Genomic DNA, 21,819 nt, shown 5'->3' on the forward strand with positions numbered 1-21,819 from the left:
CTTCTGTGCAGATGAGCTGAGATCTGTCAGTCTCGCTGTGATCCTGCACATCCTGTATGGGAATGGTGATTTCTTTGTCACTTGTCTCACATACAGTGGGTAGAAATTCAGTGTCTTCTTGTTGGTTAAATGAGCTGGGTAGACTTTCATAGTCTTCTTCTGGTGGCTCAAATAAGCTGGGTAGATGTCTTCTTGTTGGTTAAATGAGCTGGGTTCTGGTGGCTCAAATAAGCTGGGTAGACTGTCATAGTCTTTTTGTTGTTCACATGAGCTTGGTAGACTTTCATAGTCTTGTTCATGCATGGCGTTCGCTATGGAGTGTTTGCTTGCTTCCATTTTTGAGCCTGTCACCGAGCTGTCTGTGGAGGCTTGTGTCGCTCTCTTTGTGGAGGCTTGTGTCGCTCTCTCTGTGGAGTCTTTCATCGCTCTCTCTGTGGAGTCTTTCATCACTCTCTCTGTGGAATCTTTCATCGCTCTCTCTGTGGAGTCCTTCATCGCCCTCTCTATGGAGTCTTTCATCGCTCTCTCAGTAGAGTCCGTCATCGCTCTCTATGGAGTCTTTCATCGCTCTCTCTGTGGAGTCTTTCATCGCTCTCTGTGTGGAGTCCTTCATCGCTCTCTGTGGAGTCTTTTATCGCTCTCTCTGTGGAGTCCTTCATCGCTCTCTCTGTGGAGTCATGCAGTGTTCTCGCTGTAGAGTCAATCTGTGCTCTCTATGTGGCGTCGTCTTCTTCTTGGGTATTGCTGTCATCCAATGTATCGACGATCTGCTATGACATCATGGTATTGATTAGCATATCCGAATAACTCAGCCATGTCTGAGTAGTATTGTGTGTATCGTTCGGTAGAGAAATCATCTCTTTTTGTTTCGGAGTTGTTATCGTTCTCTTCATGTTCAATGAACAAATCATCTTCTTGGGTTTCGAATTTGTCAATGTGCTCTTCACTTTGGGTGGTGCAGACTGCTTGTTCCAGGGTGTTGTAAAAGTTATTTTTAACTGCTGGTGGAAGTTCGGGCATTGTTCTGTCTTTTGAGGTAAGCAAATTGGGTTTTGCCACTTTACATTTCCTTTTGTTAATTTCCATGCATTTCCCTTTTAAGTGGGTCCGGGTCCTCTGACGTCATGACGCTTGTGACGCCATGCGTAGGAATCGATTACGCATGCACAATTTGAATTTCCTTTACTGTGCGCTCATTTTGCAACTGCGCATGCGCGGCTTCTCGAGTGTATTTTGCCGTTTTCCTTCTTTTTGAGAAGTGCGCATGTGCGTACTGACTGGAAGGCTCTCGCTCAAGATGGCTGCCAAAACAAAAGTGCTGTTGCATCGAGTGAGATCCTGTCTCTGCCTCGTGGTGAGTGTTTGTGCCATTTTTACCGACTTTGTTTTATAGATACTGATTCTGTGTTTGTAAAGACTCACGGTATTGATTTTGTTTTTGTTCATAAGCAAGGCATTTTTGTAGAGCAGTTTCTAGAGTTAGATACCTATCTTGTGAAAGTTCTTCCTTCAGCATAATTACAGCCTTGTAGTATTAACTTGAGATTTGTAATAAAATCAGTGATGGGCCCTCCATTTCTCTGGCATTTATGACAAGAGTTAAATCTTTCCAGCATTCACCAGACTGACTCTTACAGTGTTCATCAAATTTTTTTGAGTATTACTTCTAATTTGGTGTTGTCTTCACCTTCTAAGTAATTAAAGCAATTATAGATTTCTCTAGCTTCATGCCTTCCTATTCAGAGTAGTAGTACCATGTTCCTTTCGTCAGTTGTTTCAAGCAGCCCTAGAGGTCCAATGAGTCCCATAGTTAGTCGTCGAAGATCCATTTGCTGCGAAGTCTTCCACAGTTGAATATCCGCATGAGTTCTTCACTTTAACTTTGATACTAGTGATAAGGTTAACAAGATCTAACTACGGTAACTATACGTAACTCCACTAGCCATCTGAACTAGTCTGCTATTGCCCTGGTCACAGTGCACTCAAGAGAGACCCAGAGACCCAATGTGGTTGCCTTTTATATCCCTGTTGGTCCGGCCCTCTAGTGATCATGTCGTGCTACTGATTACACATTAACCCCTTGTGTACATGCACATACAGAGATCACTACACTCCCCAGACAAATAAGGATAATTACTGGGCACAACCTTCGGACCCTTCCCCAACCTTCACCTCTCTGGATATGAACCTATCCATACCGGGCTCCACCACTACACCCCAAAGGGAAGAACCCCCATCAAAGGAGCAACAGAATACTAACCATGATGCTGAGCCTGGTCTAGTCCAACACCGTCACAGAGAAAAAAAGATGGGAGTGTTGGCTCCAAGGTCCAATAGTTAGTCATCGACCAGAGACGGTGCTCTCTCTGCAATCAGAACCTTCTTGTACGCCATCACCACATCCATAAAGACATCTCGCAAATCCTGAATTGGGTTTTAACATCCTGCAAGACTATCAGCCAGATCACCTTCATCGCATGCAGCCCTAACCTGTCATTGTGAACCGTATTGTCAGGGCGGGAAATCTCTTGCGGCAGCTTCGCCAAAAGCTAGGCCCCACCACAACTACCTCTAGCTGCCATGAATCAACAAGCATTAAAGCATATCGTCTCGGCTCAAAAGTGCTGAAACACTGACCAACAAACCTTGGTACATAGGAAAAGCCATCTAAACCGAAAGAAGAAATTAAATGAAAATCGCTTATTGTCATGACTAGGCTTCAATTAAGTTACTGTGAAAAGCCCCTAGTCGCCACATTCCGGCGCCTGTCCGGGGAGGCTGGTACGGGAATCGAACCGTGCTGCTGGCCTGCTTTAAAAGCCAGCGATTTAGCCTGGTGAGCTAAACAAGACATACAAGAGATGTGTGCAAGGGGAAAAACAAGATTGAAAGACGAGAAGAGCCGGAGCTCCCGAAAATGCAACCGCCCTCACATGATGGGACCCCCACTCTTGAGATTTTGATAAGGGGACCAGTGTGCCAGACCATGCTGCAGTGAGATCTCCCATGAGAACACCTCGGAGAGCTCCGAGGATGCCACAATCGATGCATCACAGCTGTCATCCCCACTCTCCACGAGCGCTAGACACGCACCTTGGTGGTGGTGTTAGTGGACAGGCTTCTCGAGCACCACACAGTCGCGGATGTACATCAGCTGGAGGCAGGAACACCCAGTCGAAACAGCAGTCGGAGGCCTGCTGGATCCCAGGTCCAGCTGGGTCCCAGCCAAATGCTGAGCCTATGGATCATGCTATCCTGGAGCTGATGGAGACGTTAGGGAGCGGCCAGGACATTCAGAGGGAGATGTCAGCGATACAACAGGTCCATAGCCAATTGGAGGAGTCCCAGAGGCTTTGGGTGCAGGAAATGGTGCCAGTAATGTGGCACCGAGGCCAACACTGCTAGGGTAGCAACTGCAGTGGACAGCCTGGTGCACGACGTCAGTAGCATTAGTGGCGGTGACCAAATGTGGCACAGTGGGTGACGGCCATGATTGAGGTCCTCGGCAGAATGTCCGACTCAGTGGGGGCATGACCCAGTACCAGGTTGATCTCAGTGAGACGCTGAGGGACATCTCCCGCTCTCAGATGGAAATGGCTGAGGCAATGCGGAGCTTGTCCCAGGTCGCATTGCAGAGCATGGCCCAATCACTGAGGAGCATCGCCGACACCATGGTGTAGACAAGGGGGAGCCACCAGGCCTGGCAGAGCCAGATGACACAGGGGCAGCCAGTTTAGGGGCTGGTTTAGCTCACAAGGCTAAATCGCTGGCTTATAAAGCACACCAAGCAGGCCAGCAGCACGGTTCGATTCCCGTACCAGCCTCCCCGGACAGGCGCCGGAATGTGGCGACTAGGGGCTTTTCACAGTAACTTCATTGAAGCCTACTCGTGACAATAAGCGATTTTCATTTTCAGTGCTCAATCCAGTTGCCCCTCCGTCCTGAAATAAACCCCAGGGCACTGTGAGCACCGAGCGGGAGGTGGGGGCGCAGTGGCAACCCAGACCCATCCAATGGACAGGCGACGGTGGCCACCAGCTCCACCGTGTTTCATCTCTCTGCTGAGGCCGCGTCTTGCAGCCAGCACCTGGAACAGGGCGGCACGACTGTACATATGCTGCCAAGTGCGCCGGGCCTTCCACGTCGAGAATCACTGAGCGGGCACTGGGGTAGATGGGAGGGTAAGGAGTGGAGTGTTTGGTAGGGGGGGGGAAGGAAGAGGGTAGGGATAGTGGGGCAGTGGTGGACACTTGCACAAGGAACATTAAAATACACTCAACACAACCAATATTACTCCTCCGGCTCTTTGTTCCACGATGCAGACCGAAAACCAGTCCATTGCCCACCCCTCCAGACATGCCCCCCGCACCCAACACGCCCTGCCCATACACACCCAGCCACAGACATGTGCCCGAGAATGGGGCCCATCCCTTGGGTGATGGAAGGTTGGACACTGTGTCTGTGGTGCTGCCTCCTGCAAGCTTCAAGCAGTGTCCATGCATCAAGGTGTGATTGCGGCACCGGGCAATGAGCACCACATGCTACATGGCCCACCCACCCACGGGGAATTCACTTGGGATGTGTGAAGTGCTCACTTACCACATTTGCCAATTCCCATTCGCAATAGCCATCAGCCGCACGGCCCGTTATGGGTGATCGTTGGGCAAACAGGAAGGCACTAGGGTTACCTCCGGATCGGGAACACACGGTCCAGAGGTTGGCATGGATGAGCCGCGCAGCTGCCCCCCCCCCCCTCCCCATCGAGTGCCCCGTGCTCACTGCCTGTGAGCAAAGATGGCTGCTCATCTCCTCAGTTCCCTGCAGCAGCCCATCTGCCAAGTTCATGTTTTTCAAAAGAAATACTAATCGGCGCCAATGTGACCGCTTGCTGGGGAGGCCGCTGGATTACGGCAGGCTGTTGGATATGGGGTGGCTCTCGTTAAATTGTATGAAAATAGGGCTTAAGTAGTGACAATTGGTTTCTTGCCATGCTATGGTGGGATCCCAATTTCCTATGGTCGCAGGCTGGTTGCATCGCAAACAGTTTGGCGCCTGGCGTGGTTCTCATTTTTGGCCTCTCCCGCTACTCACCTGCCTCGTTGCACTCTCGCTCGAGTGAAACGAGGCCAGAGAATTACGTCCATTGGTTCAGCTACTATCAAAAATCAATCTTAACACTGCTTGGCTTTTCTAACTTTATCTTTGTCTGCTCCCCGGAGATCCTTTTCTGCACTACTTCTTCACCAGCTCACTGCCAAGAATAAAAAAGTTTTAAAATCTTTACAACTTTGTACACAAATCAACTACAGATGATGTAAAAATGGAGGTAAATGGTTAAAGCAATGGAAGAAATATTGGAGGCGGACATCCCATTTTAGTGAGGAATTTGCACGACAAGGCTTTGAGGAAAAGCAGCTCAGAATTTATGTTTCTCATAGCCCATTTGACATGCACATATTTTTCAAATAAACACAGGACAAATAGAAACTATTCTGTATTGCCAGTGTGATTTGTTCATTAAGCCAAGCATTGCCAGGACCAAAACAAAATTGGGAACTGCATTTATGCTTCTCACAAGCACTGTTCAAATTACAATCTTTCCAAAGCAAGAATGATCAACATTTATCACAAAATAGTTGTCAATTACAGGAATTCACATGTAAGATTTATGATGGTTTAAAACTTATTTTTAGGACCCACACTGGGTTCAGCACTGAAGGGTGCTCTGGCTCACAAGCATTGGGATCTACTGAATTTGGAGGGAAAAAAATAACTAATTCAACTGTTCCTCTCATGAGGCAGTGTTGACAACACACATTTTCTTATTAACTATTATATTGTATGACTTGAAATGACAGTCCCATTGCTGAGCATTTTTGACATGTTGAAAAATAATTAAATACCCAAAGAGCACTGATTAACTCACTTTAATTAAATTATTTGAATGGGCTATTATCTGGTATTGAGGCAAAGTGCCTACATATGCTGAAAATGATGCAAGTTTTAAACTGGACTATGATCTAGAATTGATGCTGCCATGTAAAAATAATCTGAATATACTAAATGCACTGAATATATTTAACATTTGCATTTAGTAAAGAGATATTACATTTTTAATGAACAAATATGTTGAGCAAATATGGATAATCCCTTACTTGCTTTTTTAACCAAATATTTGATATTAAATTTTTCTAACGGGCAGCCGACAATTCAAACAAGGTCGGGATATTTTTCAGCACCTACCTCTTCCCTAGGACACTATCAGAAATTTGAGATCAACCAAGTTACTTGCTAGGAACAGTTAAGAGTTCAATATTAGCAATATTAGTATATTTCCCCCCAAAATATACTTTATTAATAACATTTATAAAAGTACATTACATGACCATTAATTATGTAAGGTGCAAACCAAATCAGTTTCTTCCAATACTCACTACATTTATTACAAGATTCATTACATGTCAAACACACGGTCAGTTTCCAGCTCCTCAGTGTACTATGGCTCAAATGATGGTGGCCTTTTCCTATTGTGCCTTTGCTGCGATTGCTTCAAGCTCTAGTGCGTCCCTCAGCTAGTCTTGGGTCTTGACATGTGCCAAGTGCAACACTTGGTCGTGGACAAATCTGCACAAGAAGACAAGCAGGTTTTGGGCAGATCAAGTTGATTATCCTCCAGCAGCAATTGATGTCAATCTCATTGTGTATCCTGGCGAACAAGAGTCCTGTGTGATGGGACTGCTTGGAATGAACCATGACAAAAACCACTGCATCATTTTAGAGGCGATAAAGAAGGTAGACAAGGGAAGGATGCCATATTAACATAGGATGCCATATTTCCTTCCCTAAAGGACATTAGTGAACCAGTTGGGTTTTAATGACAATCTAACAGCTTCAAATTCATGATTATTGATGCCAGCATTTATTTCCCAATCAAAATTTGTAACCCATTTATGTCCAAAAACATTAACAATGATTCATTCAAATACTACTAATAAAAGGAATGTTGTACTTATTTTTAACAATGCTCAATTTTAAATTACTAATTAATGTAAATATTCACTTGCTACATAGTGCTGAGCATTAGCAGACTCTGTACTGAGAGCAGTTCAAAGACATGTAACTCAATCTCAGGTTGCACATAAGAACAAGCTGAAGTCCCAAAGGACATGTTGCTCAATTCAATCACAGCGGCTTTTTAATCTGCACAGTAGGCAGTCATACAACATGCATTTTGTTAAATTTTCATAGGCTATAAAACTAGCAGGCTGAATAAAAAACATTGTTACTGAGCTATGTTTCCAAATCATTAGCGTATAAGTTACATAGAAATGAATGCTCTGATCAGGTCACATATTGATTATTCTGAGCTTGGTCACCAAGATGCAAAATAAACACTGGAGTCCTGAATGTGGTGTACAAAGGACTATTAGTTTACCATCAGATAAAAGGGCTGAATGAAAAGGACAGACTAAAGAAACAGACTGGGGCAGCACGGTGGTTAGCACTCACAGCGCCAGGGATCCAGATTTTGATCCTGAACTTGGATGACTGTCTGTGTGGCGTTTGCACATTCTCCCCGTGTTTGCATGGGTTTCCTCCGGGTACTCCGGTTTCCTCCCAGTCACAAAGGTGTGCAGGTTAGGTGGATTGGCCACACCCTTTAGATTCTAAAGGCTAGGTAGGGTAGCAGGGATAAGGTGGGGGAGTGGGCCGAGGTAAGGTTCTCTTTCACAGCGTCGGTGCAGACTCGATGGGTCAAGTGGCCTTGTTCTGCACTGTAGGGATTCTATGAATACCACTACTATCCTTAAAGCACATGACAGAAGTACAAGCTGAAGAAGAATGGTAAGTTGGAGCAATATTTTAAATTAAGATACTGCCAACAGGACATAAATAAAAGCAAGTGCATGACTGACATCAGAAAGCCATCTCATAATGTGTAAGAGAGGTATTGCAAGAATGCACTGATGAAGCCGTTAAGGTTATAGGTGTAATCTACGACTATTTTAATAATTGTTCAATGCGAGTGAGCCTGCTAGTTCATTTATCACCTTCCCTTTCCCTGGTTTCAAATTGTTTTTGTAATGGAATCTGACTTAACAGGACATTGCTAGCTACGCAATGAAACAGGGTCATCATTGTATCAAAATGTGTATCAATGCTGGAGTATAGAAGCATATACCATACTAATAAGCCAACAAGTACAGGAGAAATGCAGACTTAAGACCGATCCAGAGAGCCCATTTTGACAACGTGGCCAAGAGTCTGTTTTGGGAACATCTGGTGATCTGTATGTAAAGTTCACTCATTCTGAAAAGTGTTTCTTTTCCTCTCAAGTATCTGTTCAAACAGATTTGCATAGCACTGACAAAAAAAATGAGTGATCAATGCCTGGAATGGTCAAGTAGGATTCAGGTAATGATGGTAAAAATGATGGAAACATCCAAGGAACAATTAGTTACTGCGATGGAGAGACTATAAATTTCTAAGAAAGGCATGGTAGATTGATTAAACTGCCTATCTTAACTGTCTGCCTATTTTTACAGGAGCAACAAAGATGAAGGTTAAAAGGTAAAATAGTCTTTTGTTGATAAACAGGAATAGTGAAAACCCAAGCCATCCATTAGCTTGCACCCCCCTCAACTCTGATCTGTAAGTTTAACCAGAGGAAGAAATGAAATAGACGTAAAAAGATACGTGCACTCTATTTGCGCTTTACAATAAGAAATGTGGTTCCCCATGTAAAGCATTAAACTTTTGAAGGCTTAAGTTCACTTAGCATCAGCATACAGTTTGATTCGTCTTGCGAATGATTCTTCACAGATGAGACATTTTATTGAAAATAATGACGTAGATTTCCAGCATCACTGTGTCACTTAAATTCCTTCATACTGATAGCAGCTTTTCTGTTGCATTCAAACTCAATAAGACACAAATGTGCTGGTGATAGCCAAAAACACAAGCCAAGAACACAGAAGAAACCTCAGCCACTGAACTGAAATACCAATGCTATGACCAGCACGGAGACATTTTCCTGACAGGACAGATTTATTTTTTAAAAATAATTTTATTGAAACATTTTGTATTTAAACAACAACATTGAACCATAATAAAATACCAACAATAACAATGCACCTTGGCATCCACATTAAGGAGAGATATGGGCCTGTATGAACCACACTGCTGGGGGTCCTTGTCCCTCTTTAAGATTAACGAAATCAGCGCCCGCGACATCATCGGGGGCAAAGTCCCCCCTTCCCACGCTTCATTAAGTGTCCGCACCAGCAAGGGGCCCACTAGGTCCACAAACTTTTTATAAAATTCCACCGGGAACCCATCCGGCCCCAGCGCCTACCCTGACTGCATCTGCCCGATCCCCTTAACTAGCTCCTCTAGCTCAATCGGCGCCCTCAACCCCTCCACCTGCACCCCCAACCCCTCCTGCACCTTCGGGAAAGATAGCCCGTCGAGAAACCTCTCCATTCCCCTCCTCTCCACCGTTGGCTCTGACCGGTACAGTTCCCTATAAAAGTCCTTGAAGACCTCATTCACCTCTACCCCCTTCCGCACCACATTCCCACTCTTGTCTCTCACTCCAGCAATTTCCTTAGCCGCATCCCGCTTGCGGAGCTGATGAGCCAGCATCCTACTCGCCTTTTCACCATGTTCGTACACTGCCCCCTGTGCCTTCCTCCACTGTGCCTCCGCCTTTCTAGTGATCAGCAAATCAAATTTAGCCTGTAGGCTGCGCCTCTCCCCCAACAGTGCCTCCTCTGGTGCCTCCACATACCTCCTATCTACCTCCAGCATCTTCCCCACCAGTCTATCCCTCTCACTCCTCTCCCTGTGTGCCTGGATGGATATCAGCTCCCCACGAATCACTGCCTTCAGGCCTTCCCAGACCACCCCCACCTGAACCTCCCTCATATCATTCACCTTGAGGTACCCCTCAATACTTGCCCGGACCCTCCTACACACCTCCTCCTCCGCCAACAACCCCACATCCAACCGCCACAACGGGCGCTGGTCCCGCACCTCCCCCATCTCCAACTCCATCCAATGCGGAGCGTGGTCGGAGATTGCAATAGCCGAATATTCTGCCTCCTCCACTCTCGGAATCAGTCCCCTACTCACCACAAAGAAGTCTATCAGGGAATAAACCCTATGTACGTGGGAGAAGAAAGAGTACTCCTGTGCCCTCGGCCTCACAAACCTCCATGGATCCACCCCTCCCATCTGGTCCCTAAACCCTCAGTATTTGACCGCCGCCGGCCTCCTACCCGTCCTTGAAATGGACCGATCCAGTGAAGGATCCAACACCGTATTGAAGTTCCCCCCCCATAATCAGACCTCCCGCCTCTAGATCCGGGACCCATCCCAGCATACGCCTCATAAAGCCCGCATCGTCCCAATTTGGGGCATACACACTAGCAAGTACCACCTTCTCTCCCTGTAGCCTGCCCCTAACCATAACATACCTACCCCCCTTATCCGCCACCACCTCAGATGCCTCAAACAACACATTTTTCCCCACCAGAATCGCCACTCCCCGGTTCTTCACATCCAACCCAGAGTGGAAAACCTGCCCCATCCACCCCTTCCTCAGACGGACCTGGTCCGCCACCTTCAGGTGGGTCTCCTGAAGCATTGCCACATCTGCCTTTAGCCCCCTCAGATGAGCAAGTACCCTCGACCGCTTCACCGGCCCATTCAATCCTCTCGCATTCCAGGTGACCAACCGGATCAGAGGGCGTCCCGCCCCCCTCGACTAGCCATAGCCCATCGGCTGCCCGCCCCAGGCCAGCACCTCCCGCCCGACCCAGTCCCCACAGCGACAACACCTCACCTCTGTCCCCTAGCCCACACCAGCTCCTTCCTGACCCTGCCAGCAGCAACCCGGTATTCCCCTTTCCCCCCCTCCCTCCCCCCCAGGCTAGGAACCCTCCTAGCCGCAAACCGTCCTCCATTGTACTTCCGTGGGTCAGCTAACTTCTGCTGACCCCGGAAACTCCTGCCAAAAACCTGACCCCTCCCAAAGTGGATCATCCCCCATCCTGTCCCTCCTCTAGGCACCGCTCCAGCGCGGGGAAGAACCAGTTAAGGCCCCGCCCCCCCCATCATCGTCTCCACCCCCAGCCCCGCAACGCGGGAAACCAGAGGAAAGCCCGCGCTTTCGCACTGCCCCACCACACCCTTCTGACTCAGCTCCCAAATACCAGCCCCACTCCATACCCCCAACCTGATATAGAATACAACAAACCCCCCCAACCCTCCCCGCAAGATACAAAACTCAAACATTGCCCAACAAAAAACAGAACACCCCAATAAATAACCATATCAAAATTACAAAAGTACAGAAAAAGAGAACACAGCAACAGCAGAAACCAACAATAAAGCATTACAACCGACCCCGCAACCCCTAGTTCGAGTCCAGTTTCTCCGTCCGCACGAAGGCCCACGCCTCCTCCGGGGAATCAAAATAATAATGCCGGTCCAAATAAGTTACCCACAGGCGCGCACAGGCTGCAACATTCCAAACTTTATCTTCTTCTTGTAGAGCACCTCTTTCGTCTGATTAAACCCGGACCACCGCTTAGCCACCTCCGCACTCCAATCCTGGTAGATCCGTACTACCCCATTCTCCCAATTGCTGCTCTTCACCTTCTTGGCCCAGCGCAGCACACACTCCCGATCACTGAACCGGTGGAACCTCACCAGCACCGCATGCGGGGATTCGTTCTCCTTAGGCCTCCTGGCCAGTACCCTGTGGGCTTCCTCCAGCTCCAGGGGCAGATGGAAAGACCCGGCCCCCACTAGCGAGTTCAGCATCGTGGCCATGTAGGTTGTCAGATCCGACCCCTCCACAAGGCCCAAGATCCTCAGATTTCTCCGCTTCATGCGGTGATCAAGCTCCTCAAAGCGGTCTTGCCACTTCTTGTGGAGTGCCTCGTGCCCCTCCACCTTACTCACGAGGACCACGGCCTCCTCCTCTCGTTCAGTGGCCTGCGCTTGCAACGCCTGGATGGCAGCACCCTGGGTCGTCTGATTCTCCGAGAGCCTTTTGTTCGTTTCCTGCAGAGAGCTCAGTACCTCAGCCTTGAAATCTGCAAAACAGCGCAGGAGAGCAGCTTGTTGCTCCAGGGCCCACTGCTTCCACTCCTCTGGAGCTCCGCCGGCCGCCATCTTGTAATCCTTCCCCCGTTTTTTATGGGGAGCTGCTGCCGCTTTTTCCCCCTTTCCACTCTGAGTTTGAGTCATGAAATGCGGAGAAAGTCGATCAGCACACCTTCTCCCACCGGGAGACGTCGAAAAAATTCCGTTTTGGGCTCTAAAAAGAGCCGAAAAGTCAGTTTGAATCGAGAGCTCCCAAATGTGCGGCTTCCTACGTCATCGCCGCCTGACAGGACAGATTTCTTAATGGACATTCTACCTGAATACTCATTAGAGTATAAGAAATAAGAGTAGAGCACAGCACATGGCCCCGAGTCTGTTTTGCCGACCAATGCGATCATGGTTGATCTTCTGCCACTTTCCAGCCTGCACCCCTATCGCTTGATTTTTTGAGATTAAAAGAAAATCGCAGCCTTGAATATATTCAATGATGGAGCATTCACAACCCTCTGGGCTAGGAGATTCTTATGATTCACAACCCTTTCAGTGAGGAAATTTATTCTCATCTCAGCCCTAAATGATAAACCTCTTATCCTGTGGCTATGTCCGTATTCTAGATTTTCGAGACAGAAAAATCAAGCACCTTCAGAATATTGTATATTTCAATGAGATAACGCCTCATTCTTCAAAACTCCAGAGAGTGAGCCCAATTTATTCATCCTCTCATCGTAGGACAACCCTTTCATCCCAGGAACCAATTAGTGCACATTTGCTGTGCCACCTCCAAGGGAAGTATATGCTTCTTTGGATATAGAGACTGAGGGATTATATTTTCCCATCGAAGCTGAATTGCTTCTGGTTTGCATTGGCACTAGGAGTGGCTCTCAGAAGCGATTCATTTTCCACAGCCATGCAAATTTATGCATGGCAGGGATCTCAAGGATTCAGTTGAGAATTCTGTTATTGGCTATTTTGAGCAGGCAGCCCAATAGCGAGGTACGGCAGCAGTCATCCCCCCTCCCCCCCGACAAATAGGGGCATCCTCTCTCCCCCCACATAAGAAACTCACGAGGGTGATCCAACACCCTCTACCAGAGACCCCCCCCCTCCAATAACAGAGGCTTTCTTGTACTCCAGTCCTCTTCCAACAAAAGCAAAGTCACTTTCCTTCCTAATTGCTTGCTGTGCCTGCAGATTGAGTTCCTCGTAAAAGAATCAACGGTGACAGGATATTTTTAATCGGTATGTTGTTAGGATCTGGAACGCACTGCCTGAAAGTGCGGTGGAGGCATATTTAATTGCGCCTTTCAAATGGGAATAAGCATCAGGAGAGAAACAATTTACAGGGTTGCAGGATAGAGCAAAGGAATGGAACTGGCCGAGTTGTTCTAGGAGAGAACCGGCACAGGCACGGTGGGCTGAATTGCCTCCTTCTGTATTGTGACCATTCTACAGCGTAATGAATCTACATGGTTCTTCTTAAGAGTTATGCTCAATCAGAATACCCAGATTCTGACCTGTTCCGGCAGCCACAGTACTTGTAAGAGTGGTCCATATATTTCTATTATTTTTTTAATTAAATTAAGTCTATGATCAATTGGTAATTCAGGATGTTAATGGAGGTGGACTCAGTAATTGTAATGCCAGCTAATGACAAGGGGAGTTGATTAGATTTTCTTGAAGATGGTTATTGCAATGCAGTTCAGAGACGCTCATGTTATTTGCCACTTATCAGTGCAAGGTTGAAGGTTGTTCAAGACTTGCTGCATTTGGGCACAGATTGCTCCAGTACCTGAGGAGTTGCAAGTTGAATTGAACACCTTTTTGCCACATCCCCTCTTCTGACCTTATGATGAAAGGCAACTCATTGAAGAAATAATTAAAAATATTTGAGCCTAAGTCACTACCCTGTCTGAACTCCAACAACAGTATCCTGGAGCTGAGGTGATTGGTCTCCAACCACCACAACCATTTTTCTTTTGTACTAAATATGACTGCAGCTGGTGGAGAGTCTGCCATTTGATTCACATTGATTTCAACTTCACTTGGACTCCTTAATGCCACAAATTGAGCAAATTCTGTTTTGATGTCAAGGGCAGCACGTCACCTCAAATAAAAGCAACATACGGTGTATGCTGGCAATCTGAAATAAAAATTGAAAGTGCTGGATAGACTCAGTCTGGCAGCATCTGTGGAGAGGAACAGAGATCATGTTTTGATCTCAATGATTGTCGATCCTTCTACAGTTGTGCAGAAGGATAATTTAGATCCAAAATGTTAACTATTTCTCTCTGCTACCAGACCTGCTCAGCTTATCCACCATTTTCATTTTTTATTTACCTCACCTCTGGGGCTCAACACTTTTGTCCAAGTTTGGTCTAGGGTTATAATGAAGTCTGGAGCCGAAAGATCCTGGTTACCCTAATCGTGTGAGGCTATTGCTATTAGCAGAGAGCATTTCCTGAGCAGTTTTCCCACACAGTTGGGTAGATGCTAGTGCTGCAGCTTTACTAGAAAAGTTTGGCCGTGTGCAGCCAGTGCTGGAGCATAAGCACAGCTGGGAAATTGTCAGCGCCCATAGCTTTACTCTATCCTCAACATGTATTTAAATGACTGAAACACAGATATGAATTCGTTTTACTGTCTCCAACAGATGCAAAAAGATACATCACGGATAAATATTTCTCTTCAAAGGCTTAATAAATTGAACAGCAACAATGATTGCATCACATTTGTGTATTTTACAGGCTAAATAGAAGATTTTTTTCCAGAATGAATAACCACAAAATCTCTCAAAGAAGCGATATTACAGCAGACAACTCAACAAAAAAAAAATGAAAGACCCATTACAAATAAATAGCTGCCACACCACATTCTGAGAAAAGGACACTTCACAAAGGAAAAGAATTGCAAGTAAATACATTTCAGGTGGCATTTGCACTAATACAATATTGTGTTGAACAGATTGTGCTGAATTCCTGCTGCTAATAATTAACACTTAGCTCCAAAATACTGAAGAGTCCCTGGTAAATAGTTCATTCTAAAGATCCATTCTGACCAATCAAGATATTTTCATCAGATCCCATACAGTGCTAACACCTGCTTGGACAAATCCAATGCAGTCAAAATGCCTCTGTCACTTATCAACGGAGTAGATGGATCGGTACAAAAGCATTGATCATTGCTTGCAGTATCCATATGGCTGTGCATCTGGTCTCACAAGAAATCATACAGGTATCTCACTATGTCAAAATTCACAGTCCTAGAAGAAAAAGAATGAAACAATAGGTTATTAATCACCTCACTGGGTTTGACCAGTTAATATTGAAATTAATTTAGATCTTACCTACATTAGAAATTCATCTTGTGCATGGTATAAACCTACCAGCTGTCACTTGTTCCAGTTACGTTGGCACGATTCAAGTAAATGGGAACAAAATCCCATACCGAGCGCATTTAGCCGCGTGTTTCCTGGCGCTCGTAGTGCCAAAAAACACAAACGCCACTCGCGTTAAATAAGGTTGAGCGGCTGCATATTGCCCCTTTTTCTACACCAAGGAGCTCCTCTCACCAGAACTCCTCAGTATAGCGAGAGATTGGGACACCATTTTTAAATGGCATCCTGATCTCCAAGGCTCCCGTTGTGACCCCCGACCCCTCAACGTACTATGGGAAGATTCCCGCACACCCCAACACCCACGCAGGGCACCCCCAGCCCAATCGCCAGCACATAAAATGCCAGCTTGGCATTACCAGGCTGGCATCCAGGTGGCACCACCAATGCACCAGCAATGCCAGGATACCACCCTGTCCACAGGGCATGCATCTGGGGGCCTCCGATACCCTGGAGACCCCCACGAGTGCCGTTCCCTCTGGTCCCCGTTTGTGGGGATGCTGAATGCTGCTCGCCTGAGGTTTCCAAGGTGAAGGGGACAGATCCCAAAGACTCGGGTACCTAGGGAAACTGCATATTAGAGTGAGACTAGCTGTCTCGCTCTAATATGCAGATTTGCTCAAAAGTGATCACAATGGGCGGGATTTACATCGCAACATCTTGCGAGATCACATTAGATCTCGCAAGGCGTTGTGAGCTAGGTAGATCCCGGCAGCGGGGTGTCCCGGCTTCTATCGGCCACGCTGCGCTGTTGTGAACTGCTTTTCGAGCGCAGCGTGGCTGTTGGAACGCACCCATGGCACCTTCTTCTGTAGTCTTAACAGTGAATGCATATTATTTGTTGGTCACATATATTAGTGGTTTTGATGAAGAAAAACAAAGCATTTAGAATTAAATATTTTAACCAGAGCCTGATCCACATGCCCCTGGTAACCCTCCTAACACAGAAAGACAGATTGAAGTTGGCCACCTCCTGACACCCAGGCCAAGTGTGCAGCTGATGTTCTGGTGATGAAGGAGTATCAAAGTAAAAAAAATCTGGGGAGTGCCAAGGTTGAATCCAGGACAAGAGGCCTAAATTTCCCTGTCAGGCCTGCCTGAAGAAGTACTTAGTTTGTACAAAGAATAGGTTGCCCTGGGCTAAATTCCTTTGCAGGTTCAGCATTTTGATGAACTGCATCATCCAACTGCCAACACAAGCCACTCTGATGTTCTGTTATTAAGGTCTGTTTGCGACCACAAGGATGTGATCTGTTTCAAATATTTCAGAATTCAGCAAGGCTGCCAGCTGAATTTGCTTCTGGTTGTCCAAATTCACCATGAAATCTCCACGATTTGAAACATTTTGGGATGGGTAATTCAGTTTGCCGCATCCAGAACCATTATCTCACGAATCAGATATCAGGCATGTTCATCCTTGTCCACCTTGGTTTAAAAAAATACTCAAATTGCTGAGGGCAGTGTGTTGCGTTCTGAGCATCTTGACTGAACTGATGAAAGTCCGTTCACAGAAAGCCATTTTACAATGAAACATTTTAACAGCTACAGTTCTGTCCCACGTTTTTTTTATTGCCCCCCCCCCCCCCCCCACCACTTCCATATGGGGAAGTGCTGAGCCACATTGAAAGCAGAGCATAGAACTGTAACAATAATAGTAAATGTTGTCTAATGTGAGATAATAGATCTGTCTTTGATTAATAGTAAATAATGTACTGGTATGGCCCATATACTGAATTTCTTGGGAGGCCATGTACTAAAAATGCTTCCCCTCTTGAGGTGATGTTATGGTTCATTGGAAAGTAGAGATTGAATGAATGAGGAAAAATGTAACATTTGATTAAATCACTAAATTAAAGACCTGTTCAAATGTAAGTTGCTTGCTTAAATATTTCCTCAAGAGTTAATACCTCAACGTCCAGAATTCCTCCACAGTTCAATTTGAAATTCAATTACAAGGGTTGACAGAATCACATTTTTTTAAAGCGATAAAACAAGAAGTTTAGCATATCTCTTCATGCCATGACTACCTAATGAGACTTAGCAGTATTATTACAGAAAATTTGAACTAAGCTCATAATTGGGTATTATGCAAATGCAATTTGCATTCCATCTGTTTGCAAGACAAGTCCAAGCAAATATTTAGAAGTTCTCTTGACTTCCGGTTGCGGCTATGACCAGCTAAGTCGCACATTTGGCAGCTCCTGCGACAAAGGTGTTTAAGGGCCGATTGGAGGGCCCCGACGGTACTGTAAGACGAATCCCGGTGGGGGAAGGCTCCCTGAGGAGAGTGAGACCAACTTTATGGTCGGTACTCGGAGTGGGGCGACAAAAAAAGCGGCAGCAGCTCCCCGAAAAAAGCGGGGGAAGAGGACCAAAATGGCGGCCGGTGGCGCACTAGAAGATTGGAGAAAATGGGCGGAGGAGCAGCAGGCCGCTCTCCTCCGGTGTTTTACGGAGCTGAAAGTGGAACTCTTAGAGTCTATGAACGCGACGACCACAAGGCTGATGGGGGCCCAGGCGACCCAAGAGGCGTCGATAAGAGAGCTGCAGCAGGAGATGACTGCAAGGGAGGAGGAGGCCACGGTCCTCGTGGGAAAGGTGGAGGTGCACGAGGCACTCCACCTGAAATGGCAGAGCCGCTTTGAGGAGCTGGACACTCGAATGAGGCGGAAGAACTTGAGGATCCTGGGCCTAGCAGAAGGCCTGGAGGGGCCTGATCTCCCGAAATATGTAGCGGAGATGCTGAGCTCCCTGATGGGAGAGGGGGCCGGTCCATCGCCCCTGGAGCTGGAAGAAGCATATCGGGTCATGGCTAGGCGGCCTAGGGCGAACGAGCCCCCGAGGGCGGTGCTGGTGCGATTCCAGCGTTTCTGTGATCGGGAGAAAGTGCTGAGGTGGGCCAAGAGGGAGAAAAGCAGCAAATGGGAGAATTCGACGGTGCGGATATATCAGGACTGGAGTGCGGAGGTGGCAAAGCGGCGGGCCCGGTTTAACCGGACGAAGGCGGTGCTGTACGCAAAGAGGATCAAGTTCGGAATGCTGCAGCCAGCGCGCTTGTGGGTCACCTACAAGGACCAGCACCATTACTTTGAGACCCCAGAGGAGGCATGGACTTTTGTTCGGGAGGAAAAGCTGGACCTGAACTAGAACTTGGGAACGCCGGCGGTCGAGGCCGCCCGAGTACCCTTGACTGATCAAGTGGCCCATGTCTTTCTTAGGCCAGGTCGGAACTTGGTTAAAGTTGATGGATCGTTTGGTTTCTTTGAAACTTGTGTTATGGGGGGTTTCTTTGTTCCTTTTTGTGTGTCTCTTCCCGTTGCCAACTTCCCTTAATTATTATTGTTGTTGTAGGGGGGGCTTTTTTACTGTTTTTTGATCTGTTCTTTAAGGGTTATGGTTACTGTTCTGTTCGATGGAGGGTGATGGTTAAATACGTTATTATTGGGTAGTTATTTAGTTATGCAGGCATAGTTATGTATTTATGTATTTATTTGAGATTTGTTATTTATATTGTTATATTGTTAAGTTGGGGAGGCGGGACGGAGGGGGTGCAAGTTGGTTATGCGTGTTTTCTTTTTCTCTTTTTTCTTCCTCTCGTTTTAAGGGGGCTTTTTTAGGGGCTTGGATGGGGACGGGGGTGGAATTGAAGATGGCGGGGTAGAGTGTGGCCGGGCGAAAGCGCGGGCTTTCCCCTGTTTCCCGCGCGCGGGACGGAGGAAGGGGGAGGAGAGAAGAGTGGGGTGTGGCCAGCAATGGCGGCTTTTCCCGCGCTGAAGCGGGGTCAGAGAGGGATGGCAAGGGGGGGGGGGGAGGCCCCTCCCCCCCCACATCGGGAGGAGTCGGAGTGTGGCAGGGGCAGCCGGGTCAGCGAAAACCAGCTGACTCTCGGGAGTACGATGGTGGATACACCGCGGCTAGGAGGGGTCCTAGCCAGGGGGGGGGGTGGGGGGAAGGGGGGTTAGGGGGGGATACCGGGTTGCTGCTGGAAAGGCCGAGGACGGGAAGGGAAGAACGGGAGGAGAGAGGGGGGGGGGGCCATCGCCATGGGGAACGGGTCAGAAGGGGAGGGTCGGCCCGGGGCGAACAGGGGACAGGACATGGCTAATAGACAGGGGAAAGGGACGGGTCGCTCCGCGACCCGGTTGATTACTTGGAACGTGAGGGGGCTGAATGGGCCGGTCAAGAGATCAAGGGTTTTTTCACACCTAAAGGGACTGCAGGCGGATGTGGCAATGTTGCAGGAGACTCACTTGAGAGTAGTAGACCAGGTACGCCTGAGAAGGGGGTGGGTGGGACAGGTGTTCCACTCAGGCTTGGACGTAAAGAACCGGGGGGTGGCGATTTTGGTGGGAAAGAGGGTGTCGTTCGTGGCGGCGCAGGTGGTAGCAGATAAGGAGGGTAGGTACGTGATGGTGAAGGGTAGGCTGCAGGGAGAGAATGTGGTGCTGGTGAATGTGTATGCCCCGAATTGGGATGACGCGGGTTTTATGAGGCGCCTGTTGGGCCTCATTCCGGGTCTGGAGGCAGGGGGCCTGATCATGGGGGGGAACTTCAATACAGTGCTCGACCCTGGGCTGGACAGATCGAGTTCCAGGACGAATAGGAGGCCGGCAGCGGCAGAGGTGCTAAGGGGGTTCATGGAGCAGATGGGGGGGGTAGACCCTTGGAGATTTGGCAGGCCAAGGGCGAGGGAGTATTCTTTTTTCTCCCACGTCCACAGGGTGTACTCCAGAATAGACTTTTTTGTACTGAGCAGGGGGCTGATTTCGAGAGTGCAGGACACGGAGTACTCGGCCATTGCGATTTCGGACCATGCACCACACTGGGTAGAGGTAGAACTGGGGGAAGCACGGGACCAGCGCCCGTTGTGGCGCCTGGATGTGGGGCTGCTGGCGGACGATGAGGTGTGCGGAAGGGTCCGGAAGGGCATTGAGAGATATCTGGGCACGAACGACACGGGCGAGGTGAAGGTGGGGGTAGTCTGGGAGGCCCTGAAAGCAGTGATCAGAGGAGAGCTGATCTCCATAAGGGCACACAGAGAAAGGAAGGAGAGGCAGGAGAGGGAGAGACTGGTGGGGGAACTTATAGAAGTGGACAGGAGATATGCGGAGACACCAGAGGAGGGGCTGTTGAGGGAGCGGCGCAGTTTACAGGCCCAGTTTGACCTACTGACCACTAGGAAGGCGGAGACGCAATGGAGAAGGGCACAGGGCGCGGTCTATGAGTACGGGGAAAAGGCGAGCAGGATGCTAGCACACCAGCTGCGCAAGCGAGATGCAGCCAGAGAGATTGGGGGAGTGAGAGAGAAGGGAGGGAACGTAGTGCAGAAGGGGCAAGAGGTGAACGGGGTCTTCAGGGATTTCTACAGGGAATTGTACCGGTCTGAGCCGCCCAGGAGGAGGGGGGGAATGGAGAACTTCCTCGATAGATTGAGGTTCCCAAAGGTCCAGGAGGAACGGGTGGAGGGGCTGGGGGCGCCGATAGAGCTGCAGGAGCTAGTTAAAGGGATAGGCCAGATGCAGGCGGGGAAGGCGCCGGGGCCGGATGGGTTCCCGGTGGAATTTTATAAGAAGTATGTGGACTTGGTGGGTCCAGTGCTGGTGCGAGCCTTCAATGAGGCGCGAGAGGGGGGGGTTCTGCCCCCGACAATGTCACAGGCCCTGATCTCCTTGATCCTGAAGCGGGACAAAGACCCTGTACAGTGCGGGTCCTACAGGCCCATCTCCCTCTTGAATGTAGATGCCAAACTGTTGGCAAAGGTCCTGGCAACCAGAATAGAGGATTGTGTGCCAGGGGTAATCCATGAGGACCAGACGGGGTTCGTAAAGGGACGACAACTTAACACAAATGTCCGGAGACTGTTGAATGTGATTATGATGCCAGCAGTGGAGGGGGAGGCTGAGATAGTGGTAGCACTGGATGCGGAGAAGGCATTCGATAGGGTGGAGTGGGAATACCTGTGGGAGACGCTGGAACGGTTTGGGTTTGGGGAGGGATTTATCAAGTGGGTGAAGCTGTTGTATTCGGCCCCGATGGCGAGTGTGGTTACAAACGGGAGGAGGTCAGAGTACTTTGGGCTCCATCGAGGTACCAGGCAGGGATGCCCCCTATCCCCCTTACTATTTGCATTAGCGATCGAACCGTTGGCGATGGCACTGAGGGGTTCAGGGGGGTGGAGAGGACTGACAAGGGGAGGGGAGGAACATCGGGTATCACTCTATGCGGATGATTTGTTGTTATATGTGGCGGACCCGGAAGGGGGAATGCCGGAGGTAATGGAAATACTAGCGGAGTTTGGGGACTTTTCGGGATAT

At 48.2% G+C, this 21,819-nt stretch overlaps 1 protein-coding gene across 8 annotated transcripts in view; it reads right to left on the minus strand.

The window, feature by feature from the left end:
* Nucleotides 1-14,733: 14,733 nt before the first annotated feature.
* The window catches only part of orc5 (origin recognition complex, subunit 5), a 132,781-nt gene continuing 125,695 nt past the window's right edge, over nt 14,734-21,819 (minus strand). For 7 of the 8 annotated variants that reach the window (XR_005462318.1, XR_005462317.1, XR_005462316.1 and 4 more), the window contains one exon: nt 14,734-15,373. Coding sequence is in view for 3 of the 8 variants with exons in the window: in XM_038811592.1 (XP_038667520.1) it covers nt 15,328-15,373 (46 nt within the window). In the remaining 5 variants the exon portion in view is untranslated. The remainder of the gene's footprint in view (nt 15,374-21,819) is intronic. The other variant, XM_038811591.1, reaches the window with a different exon arrangement.

The sequence above is a fragment of the Scyliorhinus canicula genome, chromosome 11 (assembly GCF_902713615.1).
Source record: "Scyliorhinus canicula chromosome 11, sScyCan1.1, whole genome shotgun sequence".
NCBI lineage: Eukaryota > Metazoa > Chordata > Chondrichthyes > Carcharhiniformes > Scyliorhinidae > Scyliorhinus > Scyliorhinus canicula.